Here is a 27,107-nt window from a genome sequence, read left to right on the forward strand (position 1 = left end):
TTTGCTTTTGGCGCGAGATATAAATCATGGCACGTTTATTGCAAGGTATCCTGAAAGAAATCAGGGGTGGATATTTGCATCCCCGATGTGATGGCCGGACAAACGAACATTATACAATGTATATAGCCTGGTCCATCACAAGTGTTACACTCCGGACGCAGTGTACCGGCCTCGTCCCTCACCCTAGAATGACGCAATGGACTGCCCCGGGAGTCTACAAAGTGTACGTGCGTGCATGGGACCAGTGTGGTGACAAAAAACATTACACGGTCTCGTTGAAATTGCAGCCTTCAGAAATAATTGGAAAGAGGACAATTTTCATATTTCACTTAATATACTTCTTATTTATATAATTTACATGTAACAATATACGTAAGACATTGTAACGGGATGATCTATTAATATATATATATACTGTACAACAATGTTTAGCTCTGCTTGATCATAAATTGATATTCGCCGTTCATTTGGAAAACAAGTTAAGCTGAATATACATGGAGTAATTGGGGACGCCAAATTTGAAGTTTTCTGCAGTCACAGACATTTTTGCTTTACTTTATCTTCGAGTGATGAGTGACAAGTTAAAACTGATTGAAGAGTGATGTTTGTTCCGAAGATCAGCAGGCCGGAAAAGAACCAGAATGTCGCCCGCTCTGTTGTGACCGTAACGCAGATGCAGACGATAGACATGTACTTCCTATAATTTGATGTGCTCAGACAGTGGTTTTCTTCAAACCGGCCCATATTTATAGGTCTAGCTCACCGAAATTGGAAGTAGTCCTGGTCTTCGCAACAAAACTATACATGTAGAAGAAACGGGTGTGGTAGCTTTTTTTAAATCAGTCATCACTTTATGTAATTTTACATAGGCCTACAAAACCAAAACCAAACCATTGGACTACTCTAGACAATTGCTACTCGAAATGCATCCTTCTCTTGGTCCCTTTAGTTTAAAAGTAAACAACAGTCGTATACAGTTTTAATGATTACACGGTAACTTTCATTGGACAACATCGACGGTCTCTTTTCTGCTACTTGGTGGGCTGTGTAACGTCCCTAGCAAGCCAACGCCCCCAAGAGTATAGCAAGCGCTATCCTGTGTATCTTGAACCTCTCGCTCAAAGCTCTTTGTGGTTGTGAACGTCTCGTCGGAGACTCTTTTTGGGGGCGTCGTGGTGAGGTTGTGTTTGGAGAACAAAGTCAGCGTGACACTTCGATAATAACGCATTCTTCCGTTTAGTTGATATGGATACTCCATCCAGTACATTAATATTATGATTATTTTTTATTTACAGAAAAAAACAGTATAAGAATAGGCAGGTTTCCAGCGCAATCCTCACGAAGAGATATACGAACGACGAAGTATACATCTAACGGACCTTTAAAGTAAAATATTTCCCCTATTCCTCGTATAAGTAAGGATAGACGATGATTAACGAGTATCTGGCTGAATGAATTCCTCAGGACTTGATGACGCCAATGGTCTCTGTGTCTTGTTCTTCGTCGTTCGTAAGGGTTGCCAGACCTGCCCAATATAATACATTGTACAATGATAGAACATTGCAACTTAGTTGCGTTATACAAATGTAATCAATAAATTAAAACTTGTTTAAACTAGGCTAGATGGCACTTAAGACCATCATACGAAATATTTTGTTATACTATTGTATGAGATTCATTGGTGAATACACATGGAATTTCTTTTCGTGGTTTATGAGACATGTGAGATGCACCGCCAAGACCGTCTGCACCTCTTACATGTCTCAAACATGTTCATGAATCAATTGTCTTATAGACCAAAACTGTTATGACCACATTAAGTGTATCTATTTCGTACGGTACTGGTATATCTCGTTCTTCTACATGTGTATGCGTGCGTTCACTCCAAGCGACAAAACGCTATCAAACATGTTTTTCGTTAATTAAGTGTTGCTTTTCTACCCATGATTATAATCTACATATAAAATTAAAATACGCTTTGCGTCAGAAAATTTGCTCACGCCAGAAGGGATTGTTTCACCTACAATATATATAGCAACACAACAGGATGCCACAAGAAAGTTAATATACGACATCATTATATAGGTTGATTACATTGTCAAAACGTATAAATCCGTAAAGTATGATATAGGAGGACGCCAAACTTCTTAATTTCACCATTGCTGCCATTGTTACATAACGGTATATAGTACTTTATGTCTCATAATCGCTAATGTGATCTGAAATCTAGTATCAAATGATATTGAAATGATGTATTAAGAATCGTGTACAAGAGAAGATGTCAAAATATTCGAAAACTTAATGCGGTCACGTGGAACGTTCTGAAAATTGTTAATAACAAAATCACGGATGAGAGCAAAATAGAGGCCGAATAATACTGGACTCGCGAGACAGTCTATTCGTCAACCCGAACATCTACTTTCTCGGCTGGAGAGGGACGAGGCCAATACCACTCCCTTTGTCTGTTTTCCTCCGTACACGAACCTTAATGATAGATATATATATATATGATAAACGATATCATGGAATGATATAGCAAAGAAAGTAGAAATGATGGCGACTTTGATGAATTTCGGTCGTTTCTGCAGCAAAAGTTTGATATCTTAATACCTATACGACTCCTCTTTAGTATTGAAGTGTAGACATGACGAGTGAAAGTGGAGTACATTATATCTTAGCACCTCATCGATGGAGAGCTTCTGGAACCGGACAATGCTGTCACCACTGTCCGTTGTTCAATAATCGATTTGCTGCATGCGATTGGTGAGTTACAGTATAAACAGACACCTAGATTGAATATATCATGATTGCACAATGACTAGGCGATGATGGAGTATTTGGATGAAAATGCACAATGCCATTTTTTGTGATATTATGGAATTCATATTGTATTCAGCTAAAAGCGTACCAAACCTGCTCGAAACCTTCTGCGGAACTCACCGTTTAAGATATACCAGGCGGGCCCCAAACCTCACTTTTCAAACTTTAAAATTCCACCAGACGATGTGCATGACATAAAATAAGTATGGAATGCAACAAATGTATAGCACACTGGCCATCGTCTGCTGCCTGGTCAGCTTATCTGGGAATTATTCAGACAGCCACTGCCTTCAGCAAATCCTCTTCCACGTCTTCTTCCTCGTCGTCTGAGCCCTCATTGGACTTCCTCTGCTCACGCGGCATGTCCAGGACCAGCAGCCTTGTCCGCTCACATGCACCATCAGTGGGCCCGCTCTCCTCCATATTGAGTTCACCATCATAGTCCTCTCTGGTATTGTGAGTGTTGGGTGAAAGGTATGCGTTGGCGTCCAATGATAGAATGCTGATGCTGCCGTAGTCTGGGTCCTCGTCAAGCCCTGGTCGCTCTGAAATCCAAATGCAGCAAGTTTGTTGATATTCCATTTAATAAATTTAAACAAAAAAAAATTCGGATAAAAAAATGGACCATAGTTTAGCGATTCCCTTTTTACACAACTCATTCGCGCAGATTACCGGTGACATTATATTGGTTTTCGGCAGTTTTGAGTTTTCCCTTTATTGCCTCGTTTTGAGTCTTCCCCTTTGGGGCACTATTCTCACCAGTAACAACTCTTGGTACTGCTGGGTTATCTTCTCCATCTTTGTCGTCTACGATTGGGATGTGTTCAACGGCTGACGTCAGATCTAGGTACGTCTAAGGAAAGGGTAAAAATCTCATTGAAAAGTTTCATATAATGCAGCTATGCTTTTAATGCAGTAAAATGGTTTAAACTTCGGTTTCAAAGGGTAAAAATTCTTGGTAAAGTTTGTGTGTTTATGCCGTACAGTAAATGTGAATGGGCGTAATGTGAAATGGTTTCATTGCATCTATATTATGTGTCAGGTAAATCTATTTGGAGGCACTGTTCTTGACATCCTGACCGATGTCAGTGTTCAGAACACGCCTTTTTTCGCTACTTCTTACCATATGACACTCCGTATACTACCGGCGGTGGGGATATCGACCTTTCATTAATCATAACCTTTTTAGGGTGAGCGTCGAAAGAAATGTTATGATGGTTACATAAATCTTTTTATTGCGCACGCCAAACGTACTGTGTCATTGTTATTGTACGGTGCACTCACCACATTAGCTGACAGCATTTCCTCAAACCTCGCCACCAGGTCTTGAAATGAGGGTCGGTCGATGGGTGCGGTACTCCAACATTTTGACATAATCGAATAGCTGGAAATTGGTGAAAGGTTTGAAAAATTACTTATTCGATAATTATTGGTCATCTTGATTTTACCTTCACATTGAATTAATAAAAAGAAAATGATATCTGAGGTATGTAGTCAGCAAAACTTATATAAAATTTCTCATTCTCTTCTGTGCAAGTATTTTTGCGGAACGTAGAGCATCGAAGCCCGAAAAGGTACTAAGTAAAAGGCTTTTGATGATTTTTTTCTCTGCTACAGTTATTTCGCGGACTATAAACGTCATATGATGAGCAACTCGTTACTCACATTTCATATGAGCAATTATCGGGCCTTTCCATTCTGTAGCCTGTCTTCAGAATGTTGTAGAGTCGCTCTGGTGGAATGCCAGGGTACGGGGTGGCCCCTATAGAAAAAGCAGGAGACTTTATCATCCTCACACTCATCAAACACTTTCGAATCAGTTATTTCTCGGTGGTTTTGAATTTTTATCTTTTGTTTTGGTTGTGGTATTAATTCAGATTACTCATTACAGTTGCACAGAGGAATTTATCCCATTTCCCATAGTATTGGTAAACTGCGTGTCCGAGTACTGTATGATCTTGAAGGAGCGTACAGCCCAGTAGAAAATGAACTTCAAAATCTCATTGACTTGCTGATCATGATAGATTGTCATATGCCTTTGCAGCGGATTTGTTTACTCACCAAGGGTGCTTATTTCCCATAAAACAATACCACAGGACCATCTAGAAGCAAACGATAATTGAAATGAACGAATTATAATCATTTCATCACTCCGTGAGCAGGCGCAGCTGACCGCAAGATTGGCAATTCAGCTACCAGCTACCAGCTATTAGCTGTCAGCTGCCACTATAATTCTTTCGTCAAACAGGTAATTACTTAATCAACAGTATGACATGTTTCAGGTTAAATGATCCAGGAATGTTTGAATGTCCTCATCTATTACATTTTTCGACTCAAACGAAAATAAGATATTCAGCGGTGTCTCAAACAAGTGGAGTCCATACCTTTATCGTCGTTCCATATATATTAACTGATGACTCCTGGGCCCCAAAATAAGCCAAATACTTACACATCACTCTTGGTAGTATAGACCTGATCGTAGAGTGACTCGGGGGCCATCCATTTTACCGGTATTCGGCCCTTGACATTGGAAACGAAGGTATAATCAATAGTGTATCAAGCACGCTGAGATCGCCTTTACAATTTCAATTTATTACATTTCTAATGAATACATATGGGGCTGTTACATCTGCCCAAAATCCCCGGCCAAACACCATATATCAGTTCTGGATAACTTCTTAAGGCACTTGTCTATATCCCTTTCCCTCGAACACCATCTCTTTGATTCCAAACAGAACCGCAGACACCACAACAATCACAGCGCCGATCGCGCTAACATAATCAGGGGTCTCCCCGAGAATAGCTATCTCAAGAATGTAGGCAAAGATGACTTCAGTTGTGCGTCCGATGGAGACAGTCACTGCGCTACCTCGTTGAAGTCCTATGACACTTGCCCATTCTCCAATAACACCCGTCACCATAAAGCAAAAAAAAAGCAGCAACCATGGACGAAAGTCGCTTGGGAAATGCCAGCTCCGAAATGCGCTATTGAGAATAACAGATATCACAAATGCAATTGACCAAGTTTGAAACAAATTTGTAGACACGTTATAGTTTTTAGTTTTTCTTAAAAGGACAAGTGCAAATGAACATATCACTGCCATAATGATTGACAACAATGCTGCAATTACCCGGGGAATATGCGGTGAAGCAGATATTGAAGTTCCGGTTTCATTCCTTGGAAATTCGAGCACGTCACTTAGACTACAATTGTCACAAGTAAGATTGATCAAACCTGTGAAACGTTTCCTCAAAAAAAGTGGCTCGTCTAGTGAAGAATTTACCCTATAATTCCCGTATGACAATGTACGATTATTTCCCGAATTGGTAAAAAGTTTTACAAGAAACGGGGGCTGGATGATTATCATTGCTCCAACCAACATGACACAAGTCAAGCAGATATCTAGCACTCCAAATCTTTCCTTCAACACACACCAGGCGAACGCACCGACGAAAATGGGCTCCGAAAAGTAAACGGCGCAGCAGGCACCGTAATCCATATTAACTGCTGAGAGGAAATATCCGGTAGTCGCTATACTTATGCCAGCACACGATGCCCAGAAAACTCCCTGGTTGAGGAAGAATGGGTGTCGTCCCCTCATGATGAAAGGAATGGCTACCAGTGCTGTGAACGCTGATCTGTAGACGAGGCAGTCAAATACTGAGAGATCTGATTTGACGACATTTACTGCAATGCCTTGAATGGAAAACATCAGACCCGTAATACATCCCATGATGAGGCCGATGGCACGCTTCCAAGTGCATGCTTCGGCGATATCTTTGGGTGTTGTCATCTTAATCCAATGGGGTAGGGCGAATCACTCCTTTACCTCAAGTGCTGTATGTACCAACCAGTTGCTGCTCCGAGCGACGACTGTCAGTGCCAGTCAAGCATTTGACAAGAGAATATCTGGGTAAATGTAGAGCTGATGCAATCAAGCTACTAATTTGAAAGACAGCTGTTTGTTAGTTAATGCAGAACGGAGAGCTTGACACATAGAGTTTGCCTAATGTATCTGCAATCAATTCAAATCAATCATGTCACAGTCATAACCTGTTGGTTACGCTGGGCGCCAGCAAAACAGTTAGCATAACAATTAGCAGAACCATCTGTTGCGGGCTGTAAGTATTTCATGGCAACCGATGCAACCAGAAGGAAATGCCTAAGGTCAACCCTTAAACTATAGACTTCTTTACATGTACATTAGATCCGTGCTTTTATCATACGCTAATCGCATTTAGGCTTCATCTACGTTCTGGAGATAGCTATTCCGAAGAAGACACCTAGCTTTGTAATTATGTAACTATGTTGGTGTGATCGGCGCTAGTAGTGATGTCTGCAGTTCTGTTTGCAATAGGGGAGATGATGTTCTAGAAGAACGAATATTCACAAGTGCCATAGGAGGAGAACGAAATAGATGGTGGCTGTGTCAGTGCACTGTATGATATATACTACATGTAATTGTTGAGTACAGGATCACGTTGATGCTGTAACAGAAAGAGAACATTCATTCCCGATATTAAGACTTCTATTTATGGCTTTCCTTGCAATAATCTAGACATATGAAATAGAAATTGGTAGAAGATCATTCATACCTTTGTTTTCTTTGTGTAAGCGTCTGCCTCGTAGATGTCTCGCGTGAGCCCGAAATCAGAGATCTTGACTTTTTTACCCTTGGCAACCAAAACATTTCTCGCAGCTAGATCGCGATGGACGAGCTGAAAACCAAACGGGCTGACAATTATTTTAAATAATAGCTTAAATAGTTCAAAAACGCCTTCTAATCATTTTTGATACATCATGCAACTTGCAAAATGTGTGTTAGGTTCATCACAATTATTTTTCGTGTCCCTCGCCTCAGTTAATTATACCGAATGGTGACACCAACCTTCATCGACGCGAGATATTCCATTCCTTTTGCAATCTGCCATGCAAACGATATCAGGTCCCTGGCGGAAATGACGTCATCACTTTCCGGATCACTGGGCATTGAGCTATCGATTGGTGTTTCGTACTCATCGTCGCTTGAAGGTTCCCCACGTGTTCGAACTGGTCCCAGATATAGGGCCTCCACATGTCGTTTCTGCCGGAGATAATTCTTCAGGGAGCCATGCTCGCAGTGCTCAACAATCAAATAAAACGGACCTTTCAAAGACAATGATAAATTTTATAAAAATACGCTTAGAGATGTCATCTGGTTTGGAAAAAAAGTAGCAGATAAGTTGTTCGAATTAGAGTCTTCCAATATACTGAGTGGTTAATTGACCAATTAGTGAGTTTGCGACCTACCACTTTTTGTGCACGCTCCCAGCAATCTGATGACATTAGGATGGGAGACATCCTTCAGGAGGTTGAATTCGGAGAGGAGGTCCCGAAGCTCCGAAACGGATGCACAATCTGAAAGATTACCGACGTGACAATATAATATGATCAATGAAAGTTCAGGGAAAAAGTGCTTGGCAGGGCACTATTCGAATGTCAGCAGTCGGAGCAAACTTAATCCCATATTCTGTGCTGGTGTGGTCTCTCTTCTGACTGACCCTTTAATTCTGAAGAAGTCAGATAGAGGCTCCCTACTCGTGCGTCATACCTATGCTGATCCGTTTTGACTTGTATCAGCTCTCTATATTGCCTGTGACGGAAAAACCTTGGTAGTTCAGAAGTTACGATAGGTTTTCATAAATTTCCGTTTCTAATCTTCCAAAACTACTAAAGAAGCCCAAGTTGGGTGTTCATGTACTATGTGCAGTATAGCTCTAAACTTGGAGCACTCTGAAAAAAGCAGAGCAAGTAGGATAGACTGTGATCGCAACTTACTTTTCAGCATCTTGATGGCAACAGTGGTTTCCTTATCGCAACCATTGATGGGTGGAACCTTTGCCTGCAGAACCCTTCCAAACTCGCCCTCCCCTAAAACCTTCTCCAGTGTGATGTGCTTTCTTGGGTACTCCCATTTATCATCGACCTGAAATACGCATAAGGAATTGGTGATAGTGTTGTTGAAGGCTTGGGATTCTTATACTTTCCGAAAATTTTTAACGAACAAGGAGGCAATCAAATAAACATAAAGGCATCGTTTCGATCGTCTTGCATAAATATCCTCTCTTTTGGTTATCGGCAACGAACTTTGTGAGGGCTGTCGACAGCGTCTACTCTATCGAACGTTTACCTTCGCCAATGTATTGGCAGTGCTAACGCTGCATGTTCTGTGATCTGGGAAAAACGATGCCCCTTTTCTGCTGTAGTTCGTGAGTATACGAGTACTGTACTTACTGGCACAGCCTGACCAACGATTCGAGGCGACCACTCAATGGAATGACCAGAGATGGCCATGGATTGTCTTCGTTCGTTTCCGTCGACGTAATCCGAGGGAATAGCGTTTAGAGACACCACGCTGTTCACGTGTTTCATATCATCAGACTTTCTTGCTCCTCTGATGTAAAACCTTAAGCAAAAGAAATTGAGTGCTGATTATTTCAGCTCAAAAGGCATCCCAATGAACCAAAAGAACAATACCATCTGTAAGAGATGCTTTATCACAGCTTATAAGGTTTGATAGACTCCTGGTGAATCGACGATTTGAGTCTACCAATGATAGTGTACCGCTTGTCTTTGACGTGTATTGTACGAATGGAGGTACAGCTTACCGATAAATGATGAATCCGACCATAGCAAGGATAGCAGCCGAGCTGACAGACAGCCCAATGATCAGACGACACACGTGGTCACAAGCGTTGGCATTCACTTTCACAACATCATCACCTATGAACGTAATATTTAAGAATTTATTACTGCGGGCGAGGGATCTCATGGACCTTGGAAGGTTTCCGACGGAATCTCACTGATCGATAAGTCTCTAACTGGATACGTACATGTATAGATCTTACAAATTTAAAGAGATTTAAAGAAACCAAAACAGGAAACATGGCTTGAGCTGGAAACGTTTTTACCTTGTAGCTGGGCAAGCCTCGTGTGCGCATCCTTGCTCTTAGGCGTGGTGGCCCCACCAGGCTTTCCCTCCAAAGGACTGGGTGTTGTCGCTCCACCTACTGAATGATTAGTGGATATATTTGGGTTTATATCACAGTTGCAGTTGCTGCCAACCTTACCACACCAGACTGTGGTGGCCATGGATATACCCTGCTTCTCTCCGTATCGTTGGGATAGTGCACATCCTGTGGGCGTTTCCTCTGAATCACAATAGTGAAAAAGTATATAAGTCTGATTTTCATTTTTGACAAAGAATGATCTGTATCATTATGATTGTAATAAAGGATACAAATTCATGAAACAATTTATCAAAACCAATGATGCTACATGTATTGATGTCCAGATGATTGTTCAGAAATAGCAAGCGTCACACAAGGTCACAGCTGCGGATCAAAACTTACTCGTACAGTCCTGTGGGCAGATATGGCGAATGCTTTCTAGTTCATCACATATTCCATCAGGGCAATACTCGAGGTCGGGGGAACAGGTGGCGTAGTGACTGCTCCGCCTCATGCCTTGACTCTCCCTCATCGTACACGTCCCATTCGGGGCACCATAGCCACACGACTTAATGCAGTCACTTTTCTCATAGCTCTCCGCGCACCACGTATCTGGAAAAGAAGAATTTGATCAAAGAAAGTATTGAAGCTATCATTTAAGATGTTATCGTTTACCAACGTTACCTGTTAACTTCAGTGCTCGTTCGTACTCTTGCTGGTGAAATCTTGAGGACAAAGTCATTGGTCACCACCATAAGGTGAACAGTTGTATTACTTACTGCAAGTTCCCTTTCCCTTTCCAATTGCGCCTTGGAGAATTATTGTAACGTTCACAAGCGACGTCCTGTTGCACCTGGCATCAAACACGGACACCTCAATGCTGGTCCTGTTCTTCTTGAACGACCGGAAGTCATCGGAATCCACGAACAAAATACCCTTTTTGGGAGTGATACCAAAGCCACCCTTCAGGTGCGCCTCTTTGGTGATTCTGAACGTCAGGTTTTGGTAGGCGAGATCTGACGCCGAGACGATGGGAAGTGTCAACTGTTTTGGGAGGGAGACATAGAACGAGTTATTTCTGTGTATACGCATACATGTACGTACACCTGTCATTCTTTTATGTCAAATTCTTTCATGTGAAATGTCAAATTCTTTCATGCAATTTTTTAAATGACCTTCGATCGATGGTGGGTAAAAGCAATTTTTCATAATCAAGATGGACAGGAGTCAGCATAAGGGGAGGCCATCGTTGATTGAACTTGCAGGTTGAATGTCAGTGGTAATACTTTGGCTACTATCAGTAAATCATGATTAGCACGTTGACCTTTATCTTTAGCTTGACAAGGCTTACCCTGGTGAATTTCCCAGCTCTTCTCGACAGAATGGCGGCAGACCTGTTACCTATTACAATGCACTTGTCGTCTGCAGCTGATTTGACAGTCGGTAGAGGGGGTAGTTCTATTGTGACGTCATAGACAGCCTGTGAGGAGGCATTTACCGTAGGCAGCATGGTAGTATCATTGAACAACAATCTGAATGTATAGGACTGCTGTGGAATATCGTCCACTCCAGTGTGCTTCACCACTTGAAATGAAAAAAATGTAAAGCCTTTCCTGAATCTGTTTTTTTTCAAAGAAAATTGAAAATTGAATACATATTTAAGCTACAAAAGACTATGATGATAACAGGGAGACACTTACTCGCGTTGACCAAGCTTTTTCCCATTGATAGTTTCATGATGGATACCTTGTCAACAACAAGGTTCCCCAGGGGATCATCCACCTTGACGTCATAAGTTCCCTCCTGAACGTCATCGTTGTCCGTCACGACAAGTTCTACACCGCGAAGGAATCTATCACGGGACTGCAAAATAATCACATAACATTGATGTGTTTCGTCGTAGTAGCGAGACCCAGTGGAATGTGGAATCATATTGGTCAGTGATAAGAAGTTGTTTTCAAAATTGACTATAATGAAATACACTTTCATCGTAGTTCATTGTTGCAGTCAACATTGATGTTATCTTCCACTGAGATATTGCCAAATACATGGGAAGATAGTTTTGTCTTGCGTTCCCATGCAATTTCACGGACGTCTAAATATCTATACACGTGTATAGACGTCCGTGTTAATTTAAAGATGAATTTGATTTCATCAAGCTGTAACTGTAGGCTACTCACCATTGTCTTCAGTCTCTTCGTTTTGGCCTGCGTGGCCGGGCTTTTAAAGGTGAGTATCATCGGCCCATTGTCATTCACATCAAGAACACTGAACTTGAGAGTCATGCTGTAATCCTGGATCTTTTCACCTTCGTACAAGTGGCAGAGGAGCACGACAACAAACTTGCTGCCGTAGCTGATATCTCGGTCAAGACTTCCGTTTATCTCCATTTCTGATGACGCATTGTCTACTGTGATGAAGGGCAAACTGGTTGCTTTGCTTCCCCCCGAGCTGTAGTATACTGCAAAGGAAATCAGGGTTCAGTCGAATGTAAATGTGCCTTTACCTGTGTAAAGTGCCAATGTGCCTATATCGGACCACCAGAGGCGGATACATCGTACAACTTGTGGTGCAATGTGCACTGCATTATACCCAACAATTTACTAACATACGTTTAGAACCTACCTTTCTTTACTTCATACTTGGACGTAAGATGCTGACAGCGATTCTCGAGCACCATTGATCGCAGCCGCACAAATCTTGAGATGGATCCATTCTCTTGTAGCATCAGGTCTGTTGGTGTCTCACTGAAGCAGTACCGCCGGTCCGTCTCATGCCCTGCGCAGCCTGCAGTCTGCCTCCCTGGGACAGACGGCTTGGCAACGAAGATACCAACATCGGCTGATGCGGTCCTTCGGCGGTGTGCGGCAGACTCTGATGCAAGGGATGCTGACACTTTCAGAGAGAACTCCGTGTAGTTCCCTGCAGAAGAGAAATGTTTATAGGTTAAGGCTTAACAGATGAAATGTAGAGAAGAGTGAAAGCAAAATTTGGAACCAATATTGCCATTTATTCAGCGCAGATTCAGGGTTTCTCTGGAGACGTTGCAAGCACATTTTGGCATTGCTTCTTCTTCTTCTCTCTCTTCTTCAGCGTTCGCCTCAGTCCAGGCGGCAAACCTTAGGGTAGCAAAACCGTGCTGACAATACTACACCGAAATTGACGGTGGATTCAAATCAGATTTGCCAGTTTGGGTGTTTTGGTTGATTCTCATACCTATTATATTATATTTTTATATCTTGTCTAATAACGCTTTCGGAAAGGCTGTAAAAACAGGCAGGAAACAGCAAAATTTGTTTGGAGTAAAAAGAAAATATCAACAGCATTTTGCCTAATTACGCGATAGGAATAGTTGTAATAACAGCGCCGCGGGTCCTTTGCTGAGGTCTATTTACTGGCATGAATGAGAGAGCTCATCTCGATAATTCTGCTCGGAAGTCCCCGGAGAGAGCTGTTGAGTAGAATTGTTCATTCATTTAAAACTCCCCTTCAACGATCTAGAACAAAATGGTTCCAGCCTCATTTAGGTCGTGGGTAACTCCTAAGCTCTTTGACCTTCGTTGTCCACAGCAATCGTTATTGTTAGCTAAACCGTCATATCCATGTATGATCCTGAAATTTCTTGTGCGTCTGTCGGAATAGTGCTATCAAATCAAAGTCTCTGTACATGTATACTAAATGTTACAGCCATCGAATTCTAGGCACAAACGTACAGTCGAGTTGGGAACGCCTCTATATACATGAACTCTGTATTTCACGCAGTGTCAGTTTGTTGCTGCCAGCACTGCTTCGTCTAAAAAAATCTATAAGATCTCAACAAATCCCTTGAATTCAAATAAGTCATGTCAATTTCACTCCCTGCAACACAAACATCAAGAAAGCTATCAAGACATCACCGCGACAAAAATGTCTCTAAGAAATAAATAATAAATTGTCTTGTAACGTGGTGTCCCTATGATGCTGCTAATGGCTCACTCCATTACGTTAGTCATCAGTTATCGAGGTTGACACTGCAGGCAAGATAACAGATTATAACCTCTGATTAGAACAAATATTAATCTATTACGGATTAGGGGTAGTTTCTGGTTGTAGGGTCGCCTGTCTTGGGACCGGTAAAGGATTCTGTGCGTCCACTTGGGAAGGGTGAGTGGAGTGATGAATTGGTCTTGGATCGATTGTAGTAAGACAGTGGGCGATTGTTATCGTAGTATGTTCGATCATACTTAATGTTGATGCCGTGCCATTTATTATGATGATCGCGGGAGAGACAGGATAGTTAGGAGATTGTTTGAGGGAATGGTTAATACGGCGGAATGCTTTGTTGGTGTCCGCGGATGTTGGCATTGTATTTGTATTTTACTCACCCAGGGAACATCCTGGCAAGATTCGGAGGAGGTTGTTGTCTGAGTTCTTATAAAGGATTCTAGAAGGATTCTTATGAGAAATCTATCAAAAATTGGGTTCAAGATATTATAAGATTCTGGCTTGAAGTCTAGCTTAGATTTTTTGGCTCATTTTCATGATTCTAACGAGAAAAGACTGGCTCCTGTTTACATGCGATTGTGGCTCGTTGGTCGGGGACCAGTTGAACTGAACCGGATCTTGTATAGAACATATAATACGCCGATGTTCTGAATTTGAAGATGGATGGTCGACGCTGTTAGAGAAATTTTATTGAATGAGGGGGACGCATGGCGTAAAATCGAGCCGACGGTCAACTTCCGCTGGACATAACATGGCTTTCCCATTCCATCGTACGGCGTAATGGTGACATTAACTTGTTAACATGGTGCTTCCCGTGTAAACCTACAAACCATGAAGTCAACCTCTATAAACATAGTTTGAACTAGGGGCCATTACCAGTGGCTGTATAAACACGGGCTTACCGTCCCGGGGAAGCTATACATCATATCTCATCCGATGTTGACTAATGACTGGGAAAGATCGTCTCGCGGGAAACCGGAACCCTTACTTAGGTCCAAACATCCAATTGAAAGAACCATTACTCTAGACTCAATTCCAACTTCTGTTGATGCTGTTTGAGTGTACATTACATATACATCGCCTCTGGTGTGTACAATTAATTACAGTAAACCTCAGTTGAAATCATTTCAGCAGAGTTCGAAGAGAAATGCAGGAATTGGTCATTATCTTGTATGAGCTTGTGGTAATGAAGGAAAACTAAATTGTAATGTACAAGATGTTTTGGTCTTGGTTGATGAGAATTGGCCGCAGGATGGGTACCGCATACTTGGTTATGGAGTTTGATTTGATGAAGTAGTTAGGAAGAAATTGATGACGTCCTTCCTATACTTCGGACATCCGACTATTGTAACCGCAATGGTAGACTCTTTTACAGTTGATGGACGTAGCGAAGTTGGCAAGGAAGTAACTCAATGTTTTTTTCCGAACAAATATTATCTAACTCTGATAAATAGATAAAACGTTTTGTGTTGTTTTTAACGGTAATTGGTCGACTTGAAACGGGATTGATAAGATGAACTCTACCGGAAAGAAAGGGCGACATTTACTGATACTTACTAAGAGGACGCTTTGGGGGTATTTCTGAAAAAAGCAAAATTGAAGTTGACGAAATAAAAAAATTAGGGGGTAATCTTTACTCAATATTTTTTCTTTTAAGAAACCCTCCATCTTGCTTCCAACGATTAAGTTACAAGAAGAGTGAGAATGTTTTCTATGCTATGTTGATATTTTTGATGATACAATAGTATTGTAGGAACGATGATGAGAACCAACATGACGGTGATATTTCTGGTAATGATGAATATGACTGGTATCGGTGATTCTAATGATGATAGTGATCATGATTATGAAAATATGTGTAAGAAGATGAAAATATCCATATCGTGAGCTATACTGGGTAGCAGTTTCTTCAAAATGAGTGAAAATACAAATTAAAAGAAACTACCGTAGTTTTACGAGACAACAATGATTTCATGAACATTTCTTCCCTCGCTAGTGAGTGCAAGTAACAATGAAATATCAACCAGCAATTTGCTTGACCCACCTTTGTTCATTTCTTACCTTTAAGATCTGAAATAGTAGATATCGGTCTCCTTAAGTACACAATCCCAGTATTTGCTTGGATTCCAAATATCGGATCATCTGGGTCATTTTTATAAATCCTTTGTTGCACACCCCGAGGAGATGCTGTACTATCCAAAGCGTACACAACTCCTCCACTCTCGTTGTATTCGGGTAAACCGAAAATCTTAAGTAACTCGGTGCCCCTTTTGAGATCTGAAGATATGGTGATTGAATAGTTCTTCTGAGGGAAGTATATGGCTGTTATAGCTGCAAAGAGACAAGAAGGTGCATGTGGAACCCCGGTAACACGACCACTCATTGGACCGAGGTTGAATGGTCACGTTACCGGGGTGGTCGCGTTAGTGAAGCTGAAAATCCGGGGACAAAATGCATCATTAGGTTTTCCAGCCAAAATTGTTGAACTCATTCACAAGTTCAAAATTCTGAAAAATTTTGACAGCCAAAATTTTTTGGGGCCAATGATGTTTCTTCATTTTGAACAGAAAAAAATCAGGTGAAAAAAATATTTGGACTATTTGGTACGATTCCTCTGATATTATCTATAATTGACGGTATTTTTATTTTTCTTGATTACTCATAGTTGACAGACTGCCTATACGTGTATGAGCTATTTTAGACCCAAAGAACTGAACGAATCCCTAATAAGCCAACGCAATGCCAAGCTATTCTTATACAGACATGTTCACACCGTAAAAGGTTTTTTATCTCGCCACTAAAAATATTTACAATCACTTCATACGGCGGCTAATGCAGTATTCTACACCATTATCGGGATTACTCTGGTCGCGGAGTCTGGAATGATGCATCACTGTACCTCGAGCTACAAAATGGACTATAAACAATCAAACGCCCTCAAATCTTGTGGCGATCGTTACATGGTATTCTTATCGACAATAGAGTAACTGTGGCCAATTAAGCCATCATAAATCGCTGCCTTCCTTGGATAAGTCGCCGGATTCCCGTCAATCGATGATAATGTGCTATTAGCTTGATGTACCGTTTAGGGCTGCTTTGTAACGGATGACCTTATGACAAATGAGCCTGTTTGTTATGAAGAAGTGATGTACAATGCACCAAGACACCTGGGCCGTTTTCTTGTCCTATCGCATAGTGTGGTCATTTTCGAAGAGATGCAACCGGTATCAAACAATATATTGTACAAATTAGCACTGAGAAGTGCCGATAATCTCGTAGCGCATGGCTCAGTTGTATATAGAACGTGTAGAGTATCTTTATAAACTGTCACTCGCGCATTTAAGGGTGTATATCTGCACCGCTACAAGAAATCTCCGTATTATCATATATGTGATAAGTGCGGACACGGTCAATTGAGAGTATCCCTCTTTAAGAGTTGTACTAATCGAACCCTGAGGTGTAGCCGCTCACCAACCTGGAGACTCTGGCTGTGATCTCACAAGCCTCAAACAAGCCACACACTGGGTCGTTGCGTGCATCCCGTTAGTGTGATTAACGCCTGATAGTCACTTTGATGATTTGCTGAACAATAAAACAATTGATTGCATTTTTTTTCTCACTAAGACTTTTTTCAATGCTTGGTATTCAAAAAGCCAACAATTGATTGTTTAACAGCGTATTAAATCTCAGAATCATTGATGATGCAAAAGCCAAGAATTGATTTAAACATGTTACATTCGTGTCCAGGGAAAGAGTGAATGGGTACTACCCAGTAGGGGTCTCCTGTAGCTATATCATGAAAAGGTACTCAAGCGGTACCGGTGGTGCAGTCTGTACACCATGCATTACTTGGAACTCCCCTGTCAGAATAATAGCTTTTCCCGTCTGGAGTAAACGGTTTCTTTCCCATCTTGCCATGATTACTAGAGGCATTGCGTTATAAGACTTTCAAACGGAGATGACCACAGAAGAACGCGACGCGGGCGGTTTGAGAAATCCACCTTGGATTCTGCAGCGATAATGCATGCAACGCTGAGATAATGAAATGTGTGATGGACTAATGAATGCTAAACGTGCAATCGATAATGACCAAGCCGCGAGGAACAGGATTGTACCAAGTCCACATTTTGCAGATTGTATTATCGCCGCACGATTGCGTGCTAGCGATATACATAGACGTCTCTTTCTTCAATCTCACCTCTGTATCTTCAATCTGAGGTAACGCACTGTGTTATCTAGACCCTGAGCAAGTTCATATTGTACGTCGTGTTGGCCAAGAAATTTCCTTTTTCTAAAATTTACTCATGAGCGAACTCAGTCTTGAATTTGGTTTCGGTACCAAATGAATTGTCAGGTTAAGCATATTTTGTTGTGAAGAAAAGCCAGCCACGTGACATCTTTGATGTAAAATTTGATATTTAATGTAAAATTAACTATTATTGCAACCAATCATATACATGTATAGAGTAAATCTAAAATAGAAGTACTAGTGCTCGATAACAAATTTCAACTAAAAAGGGGAATCTTTAATGTAACTTGACATTGTCTCCGGTTTATTAAATGGTAGATCTGTGATGCTACCATAACCAAATCAATTTCAATATCCTTTTTTTACAATGCGTGAACCCGGCCAATCCATCCACCATTGCTTTATGTGCTACCAAAGACTGTGGTGCTACTAATGTTACATTGCTCACGAACGCCATAACCTAACGGAACATACCAGTAAAGCTATGATAATATTTGGTAGCAATACAGCTTTAGTCCTGATATTGTCTCAAGCTATATCCTTGCCCATTTACCCTGTTTTATGACATGTTCCTTGCCCGGACGGAAAACATTTCCAGAACGATATCTCACCGTACGTTTACCTGCACACAAAATTACAATTACTTCGCGAAGACGTTATTGTGTAACTGATGTTTTATTCCGATGGTTATTCAAAAAGTAATGTGGCGTGTTGTGTCAATAGAGATTGTGTATTTGGCAATTAAAATTAATGAAATGATTCTTCGATGAATTGGCTTTGTAAATTTCAATGAAAATATATCATTTCTTTGATAACTCAAAGCACGTTAGCATTCCAGACCTTGGCCAAGCGATGGAGTTGAGTGTGATGCAAAGACAAATCAGTGATATTTCAGACCAAGCTGCGATTTTAGAATCCTTGATTATTTGGCCATGGAAATGGTCTCTTTTCGATGATAAGGTTGATTGCACCAACCCTTGATCTGCGGTACAGGTACAAACATAATGTTGAGTTTAGAGAAGAGCGTCAACTTCGACGCAAACAGTATGAGCAATGAGACATGTAGCCTTAGTGTCAAGACTACATAAAACAAGCAAAAAGAGCTTAGACCACTACAGTAAATCAAGTCTTCGACCTTGATTTATTTCTGTAGCAACGCAGACCAACGCTCAGCTATTTCGGATGCGTTCTTTATGACATGCCATCATCATTTGATGTGTTTATCGAAATCAGCTACCTAAACGCTGTTTATCCAAGTCATTTTAGAGGAAGTAACCATGTTTACGTGTCGCTTTTATCCAGCGGTGTTGGTGGGACAATAACTCTCAAGGTAAACAATTATCAAATAAGAAATGTGTCATCCATCACAGAAGATGACCAAATGTGTTTTAGATGCACGGAGTTCAACCACTCCCACACCATTTTTGCAAGGTTACCACGAAGGTAACGGAAGTAAAGCTGCAATATTGCAAATTTCTGACAACCTGTAATTGACGTTTAGAATGAAGATAGGGAAAGGTATAGAGAAACTTTTTTGTTCGTTGCCTATGTTATGTTTTTGCGTCGCGAAAAAAACACTTTCTGTTCAATATCGATCCTCACTCCGCGGATCCGTTCATATAAGGTTATATGCAGTACAAAAACAATGCTTGAAAGTTAAATGATCACGTGTAATAAAAATGCTGTGTTATAAAACTGCTGTAAGTGCATTACTTTTAGGCAATTGCTCTCTCTGCTTATTCTTGGATCCAAAAAACTGAGATATGGCTCAGAAGGCCATCGAAATACCGTACAGTTTTGCCACTTAATAGTACTACATTGCACAGCCAGCTTGTCTATTGCAGTATTTATTTATGTGACGAGCTTAATTCGTTTGAACTTTAATAAAGACATATTCCAATCCGTTTGACTTAACAATTACAGGTGATAAATCGTTCAACTCCTTTCCTTCACGTTAGCCACCTTCCTCAACCGGAGGCTCAAAGATAAATCTGACACTAATGTCCCTTAATGACCATTAAACTCATCTCATGTGGAGAACATGGTGAGCCAAACTGGAGATTGCCCGTATATGACAGTTACTTCCTTCACCACCCCACCGGGCTCGGCCTTTAAATACTCACTGATCAGTGCTTTTTACGGTGGATTCTCTGCACTGAGTGTATTTTTGATAATTAGCGAACACATTGTTAACGTGTCCAGGAATTCTTCGTGCTTGCGACGATGGCATTTCAAACTTGCTCAAGTCACGATCGAACTGTTTAAATGGTTTCAAAAACAAGGGAAAAATGAAATTTATTTTCGACAGTAAATTTATGTGGTTGTTAAGTTAAAACCACGAAGGTTCTGCGAGTAGAATTTTTATTCCTACCAGTTCCATACAATTCAACCGAACAGTTCGTTTTACCAAAAGCGATTCGATGGAGCGATATAACATTTAGGATTAAGACTCGTGGAAAGTTTGAGTAGTGTAATCCCTTCAAATGCAGCAATTTGATTAATTTTGGACCAACAGGGGATTCGATCGATGCATCAAATTGATACGTGGATACATTGATTGTAAGTTGCGGGATTCCAACAAAATTAATCTAAAATCATAACGCCCGTTTCACAGATTTAAACTATACACTGTAAGCTTTGCGCATGAACTTGGTATTGTACTAATTGTCTTGTTTCTTGCTACGGTATGAAAAAAAACATGAACAAAAATATAAGCCTTGTTATTCTCTTCTTCATGTCACTACACACTATTTTGGCGAACACTGCACTGCCTCCCTAAGTGCTTAATTGCACAGAGGTGGTGATTACCAGAAACCAGAGCTGATAAAGCTGACCTTTCCATAAAAATCTATAGAATATTTCATGGAAAATGATTCTTGCCAATTAAAGATAATTCGAACACGACGTGTAGCAAATTTACCATCACAATTACAGAATTGCAAAATGTACCCAGATTTCTTTGTAAACGGCCTGACTTCCGGCGCAGCCTCTCCTTTTGAATCTGCCTCCCCTTCCTAGGAAATGTGCAGGAAATTAAAGAAGTAGATGGGATGGAATGGCGTCATTATTCCACATCATAGCTTCATCATCACCTAGGTTTAGTATCCCTGCGTATCGCTTCAGTAACTGCTAATACCGGTGTATTCCTTGGTCAACTGGAAATTCGCTATTATCAATTAATGTCGAGGGGTGTGTCACGGATCATGAACCTTATGGTAGCAAAATTGCATCTACAAGTGATTATGGTTGATTGTACTGAAAAGATGCCAATTGGCAAAAGTGATTTTGACAGATACATCGGTATAGCAAAATTACGTATTTAAAAGTGTATCAGATATGGAAAGAAATGTGCAAAAGGTGTAGAATCTCCATCCTTTAGACTTGATGGCGAAATCATTGCCTATCTGCTGGCCATTTATTGCATTGGCTAACATAACATCTAAAATCAATGCCAGCATATATTCACAGCCACTGACCACCCCTCTTGTGTTTTGAATACATGGGGCCTTTCTTCAGCAGCACATCAAGATGTCACGATTCCATCAAGGACATCATGTGTAACATGGCAAAATGATATTAGTCCACGTTTTCACCAGCATTTCATTGAGGCTGGTCCATTCACTTCTTTGAAAAGTGACTCATTGCCTTTCAGTCTGGTTGTGGTTGACTTGTCCAAAGTGCCTCGCCCACAACCGTATCAAATCACACTACAACACAATAACAGTTGCATAAATGATAGAAACATGTCATTCTTTTGCAATTCTTGTTTCAACCTATTGTTAAGTTGTTTAAAACAACATACAGTATACAACATCGTGATTTACGAAGTTTTATGCAGCTACATTACAGTCTAGTTTTAGCTTTTAATTCGTTTTTTGATGTTCATCCAGTGATCGAACTCTATGTTTCATGTATCATTTTGTCCACATCAAAAGTCTACCCTAACTTTTAATTTTGGCTTGCAGTATTTGAGAGTGTTTAATTTATTTCTGTCACGTTAACGGTCTTCTCAGAAATTAAACTTGAAACACTTCAGAAAGGATGAATGTTGCAGCAAGTAATGCACTATCAAAGGTTACGACGTGAATAAGACTAATTGAAATTATATAAATAATTCAAAAACCTCAAGGGCACGGCATCGATTTATGGATATCTGGTGTCATTCATGAAACACCTTTGCGATGCCGAGAATTTAAAAAAAGAGCAGCGTATATGTAGTTAGGTATCATGGTGCTGGACTTCAAAATACGTATAAAACGCGTACGGTCACAGAAGCTGGCGAGGTGTTAAATTACGTAACGTAATCTTCATCTACACGGCAACAATTTACATGTTATATGATATAATTAGCAATAATCTTTTTTGATTGCATTTTCTGCGAATATAACTGGCACTGCCGAATGGTATGAAAATATGTTTCTGATATCATTTTCAAGTAGATCGTCAACATTTCCTTTCAGTGGTTCCTGTAAGACATTGCCTTTTACTGTGATGTGGGATGTGGGAGTGGTATTGGTAAGCCATCAGTCGCTGTCACCACTGATAGCCCAGTTCAAGTAGCTTGTCAACATTACACCATCTCGAGGTGAATGACTTAATTCGCTCTTGATCAAGATCTGCTGATGTAAGGCATGGAAGACCAGCAGGAAATAAAATTGCAGATGACCTAAGAGATGTACCACGACTTAAGAGGCTGGGAGGTAGATGTACCACAACTTAAGAGATATGTAGAGCAATGCCATTTTAATTAGCAACTAATATTAACCAGATATGATGAAGTAAAAAGATTACTGATCGGAGAATGCAGAAAACCCACTACGAGTAGCTATACATAGGTGTTCTGCGATTCCTTTTATTCGTGCCCTCCCCCAAGAAAATTAAGGTATTGGGAGATTCCGTTCTGATTACCGTTGAAAAGGTCACCTATCAAGTCGTCTTTCAAGCAGCATTCTATCCTCGAAGCAATCCGGCACATAACCGTGCGGGGCTGGTATAACGGTGAACATATCTCAAGCCTGTAAAAATGTCTAGTACAACGTGCATTACATCAAGAAAAAGAACACAATGAGTAACTACCAATGAAGAGTACGTTGTCATTTCCTAGAAGCATATTCTCTCATACACCCCATGTTGAAACCCTCCCGGCGATCTGCACTAACTCAAACACAATTGTAACCACGTTGGATTGTTTGCTACGGTATAGTGCCGTCATGTCGCTCATTTCTCAAAATGAAAGAACGTTAATTAGACTTGATATATCACGCTGAGCCGCCATGATGTTATTTGAAGTGAATCGTGTCACGTGACTTGATACTTCCGGTGATGTACCCCCAGCAGAGTCTCTGCTTGGCAATTCTCCGAAAGCGAGAAAAACCCCTCAATGTTGACTCCACGATTGTCATGAATAAAAAGATTTATATACATGTATACAAAATATCTTTGTCATCAACAATTATTTGAAAATGGACTGATTCGAAATTATACGATAAAATTCCTCATTATACAGGCTGTAGTCTAGCTGATAAAAATTATGTTGGCCGTCGGTTGCTACAACCGCAATTTGAAAACTCATTCATTGATTATTGCAACATGTATGAATGAAATATCTTGCTGCAAAAAGTGAAAATGATGCCAGATAACCCCGGAGCTACATTCCAAATGCTTGGCACCAACCAGAGTATTAAAAATCACCCAAACATTGCAATACCGCGAAACGTCCTGGACTGACTATTAGCTAGTACTAGCGACATTTATAAATTTATAACTTTAATTCGCATATTCATCACCTATCATTACCTATCACTGCTGATTAGCAATGAAAGTTGCCAGTCTCTTGCATGTCTTGACTCGCGTAATTTATGATGACATGCAATTTCACCGGTGGATAAAGACGCCTGGCTACGAATTTCCTCCCTGTTGTCCGCACACGGGACGCCTGTCGCGTCATTGTTAATCATTGTTTAGAAGCTGCTAGTATTCGGTTTCTATGAGGTGGAGAAATTAAATCATCTCCTACATTGGAGCACGACATTCCTTTTTGTTAATTGTTGCTTGTAGGCCTATCCACCATTTTTCATTTTCCGCTTCATGCTTAATCGGCTGAGACAGCAAAGGCCACGGAGTTTACAAGGCTTCTGTTTCGCAAATACATGAAGTTCATCATTCTTTCATAAGGAAAGTGGCGAATGAATTCGAGCAAGTGTCTCCTCATTACATCTATAGCAGGACCATCTCTCATTACTACATGTATACCATCGTCTTTCCTAATTGTCTTAACAACGAATTAGTCAATTACGACGATGTAAGACGGCATAAGGTATTTGTCATTTTGTTATTGTCCAATTATTCATCAATTAGCAAGAGATATCAAAACGACTTGGAAGTTTGCATATATAAATGGAATCATATTCCGTCTGCACGCGGTCAGCACAGACTAGACTCTGTTGCCGAAATTTAGATTTCTCGGTAAATTCTCGGCTTATCTTAGTTCTTTCTTGAAATTCACGGCAATGTTTTGTCAGAATTTTCAACTGACTAAATGATTCTTCTGTAGTCTAATCTTGCTGCCAAAGCATTCTGTAGTCATTTCAAAATTGTCTCCCTCTTGAAGTATGTTATTTTCTAAATAGCCAAATTCCCCATGACTTGGTTATAGTGTCTGTATATTAGGCTCAGTTATATCACGGACCTAGATATATATTATAACGTCCGCTGTTATATCGGCGTCCGACTAAGAAGATGACTGTTGTTTGCAAACATATCGAAAGTGAGAACATAATGACACTTGGATAATGAGAAGCGACACTTCAATCTCAACAGTGACAACGCTCCGCTATCATATTCATGACCTCTTCTAGTTTATGTTAGATCGTTTTCCTGATCGAGGGTGAAAGGAATATGTTAAGTTTCAAGGATTAAGTGGTGCATCACCCAATCTTTGAACAATAGTGGCAGATTTATTTCTCATTAAGGAGGATACTTCATAAACTAGAGGTATACTTCAGCATATGGTCCGTAAATTCTGCCTTGAAACAATGATGACAAAATCCCTTATTGAGTCAACCAATGGTAATACAATGATATTATTTGTTGGGAAATAATCAGTATCGACAAGAAACATCCGAAATTTGCAGAATGATAATGTACATTGTAACAGTTGCACTACACATTGCCATGGGTGATATTGGTGAACATGCCGTTTGAAATCCTTCGAACTCGCTCTTCTTCAATCCGCATAACAACCCAAACGAAACTGTTAAAAGCTGCAAGAAATGCAACTTAAATACCATTAACGAGGTCATGAGTCACATCGTGTACTTAGAATCAGTGACACTATTAACATCTTTACTCTTTTAAGTGGAAGACAAATCGGTGTTTTTCTGATTGCAGTGCATAAACAATCAAAACAACACCGAGTTGGTTGATGACCACCTGTAAATATCGAAATGGACTAGTCAATAATAAAACGTATGAAGTTACAAAGCAGTGAAATTTGCTGATATTTTTGTGCTGCAATAATTTTGACAGGGTCGGAGGGATGGAAAAGAAAAACACTAGAGTTACAAAAAGAATGTTTACATGTATTATTTTGTATTAATTGAATTATTATCAGTTAAATACCAGGTTGTGGAAGACAATCCAAAACACGAATTCAGGTCGATTATTTGTCTTATCAAAGAAACTTGCAAATAAGTCATAGGAGAAATAATGCTTTAAAACGTGCCACACTTTCAACTGATATTCAGGAAAAGGCCTTATATTCGAAATAGTATATTTAAAGATGAGATAACACTCTTTATGTAAGTAATTCAAGTGAAAGGATTTATGAAAAATGACTCACCTTCAAAGAAAATCAAATTAACAGTAATTCCTATCCATTTTACAATATGCATGACGAAGCCAAGTTTCTTATTTTGTTAAATCGTCCGAGTCCCTATCTGAAGCTATCCCAAGATAATTCCAACAAGGTTTCCATGCTCTTGCCTGTCCAGTGCATTGACGATGTTGCAAGCACTCAGCAATTGACAGATATGCCAGGTTGATAGCAATATAGCAGTTAGTTCATTAGTCACGTAAATGATCCTAGCACATGGCAGGCGTAAGTCACTGTACGCATGCGTGACGGTATTGGCGAATCAGAAGCCTGATTTGCGGCCATTCAAAGTGGAAATCGGAAGGTGTGCCTGGATGGTGAGCATGTTATATCTGCCCCCGGGTTTCTGCCACAGCAAAGCATTACACAACACTCTCAGGTATCTTGCAATATCGTCATCATAGGGCGAGACTCTTAAAATTCAGCGCAAGAACGAGACACTCCTTCAAACTTTAAAATTTCAAGAACGTTAAACCTTTAAATGATTAATGAATCGTCATTGCTTTTGAGTTTTTTTAAAGGATCATTTTCTAAGTTTTCATACAACAAAGCTGTAAAATTATCGAAATAGAGGGTACTCCATCCATCCAGCCCGGCCATGCCACTGGATTTATTTGGGAATTTCATCAAGGGAATCGGAATGGCCGAGAGTTTAACCTACAGATTAACAACATATTGTATGATAATTATGAATGTATGATCATTACACTGTGTAATCCGAGTATATGTAATGACATAGTTTCATAAAAATGAGATGCCAAGATGATTGTATAGTCTTCAGCGGACAAACTAACATTACAATTACCATTTTCTATGAAATGTACACAAGAGCCAATTAATCGTTTTGATGAAGGAAATATCAAAAGACGAAAAAATCTGACATCATTCTCCCCTCTCAATCAACTCCAAAGAAACTGTCCACAAATCTGTCGATGGGAATGTTAAATGGGCGATCTCTCTGACATTAATGAATATGGCCAATTAACGTCTCCTTCAATGATTCATGGACCGTCTCCAGCGGGTCACCATCGACAGGCCGACATTGAAATGCTTTATCCCGCTTGTCGTCTGCCGGACATAACCACAAATATGTAAACAACCCGAGATTTCTAGCGGGACATTGGTGAAAGTACCAGATGGGACAACTTTACTGTCGCGGTCAACAAATGGTCAAATATAGGACTAAACACT

General features: G+C 40.3%; 1 protein-coding gene across 3 annotated transcripts; it reads right to left on the reverse strand.

The window, feature by feature from the left end:
• Window positions 1–346: 346 nt before the first annotated feature.
• LOC135493180 (proto-oncogene tyrosine-protein kinase receptor Ret-like) lies at window positions 347–26,061 on the reverse strand. Of its 3 annotated transcripts, XR_010448207.1 has the most exons (23): window positions 25,884–26,061; window positions 15,856–16,125; window positions 15,352–15,375; window positions 12,436–12,732; window positions 11,991–12,271; window positions 11,511–11,673; window positions 11,162–11,394; window positions 10,590–10,854; window positions 10,213–10,422; window positions 9,772–10,011; window positions 9,469–9,583; window positions 9,095–9,266; window positions 8,639–8,786; window positions 8,111–8,218; window positions 7,710–7,966; window positions 7,417–7,539; window positions 5,270–5,340; window positions 4,882–4,922; window positions 4,486–4,582; window positions 4,105–4,204; window positions 3,580–3,673; window positions 2,941–3,365; window positions 347–2,484 (listed from the first exon to the last, which is right to left on the reverse strand). XR_010448207.1 is itself a non-coding variant. In XM_064780229.1 (22 exons), the coding sequence occupies exons 1-22, from the start codon at window positions 25,933–25,935 to the stop codon at window positions 3,094–3,096; spliced, it is 3,633 nt and encodes a 1,210-aa protein (XP_064636299.1). In that variant the 5' UTR covers window positions 25,936–26,061; the 3' UTR covers window positions 347–3,093. The 3 variants fall into 3 exon arrangements, 2 of the variants coding, with proteins under 2 accessions (XP_064636299.1, XP_064636313.1); XM_064780229.1 differs by having other exon boundaries at window positions 347–3,365; XM_064780243.1 differs by lacking the exon at window positions 15,352–15,375 and having other exon boundaries at window positions 347–3,365.
• Window positions 26,062–27,107: the final 1,046 nt, after the last annotated feature.

This window comes from Lineus longissimus, chromosome 1, assembly GCF_910592395.1.
Source record: "Lineus longissimus chromosome 1, tnLinLong1.2, whole genome shotgun sequence".
In the NCBI taxonomy this organism is placed as follows: Eukaryota; Metazoa; Nemertea; class Pilidiophora; order Heteronemertea; family Lineidae; genus Lineus; species Lineus longissimus.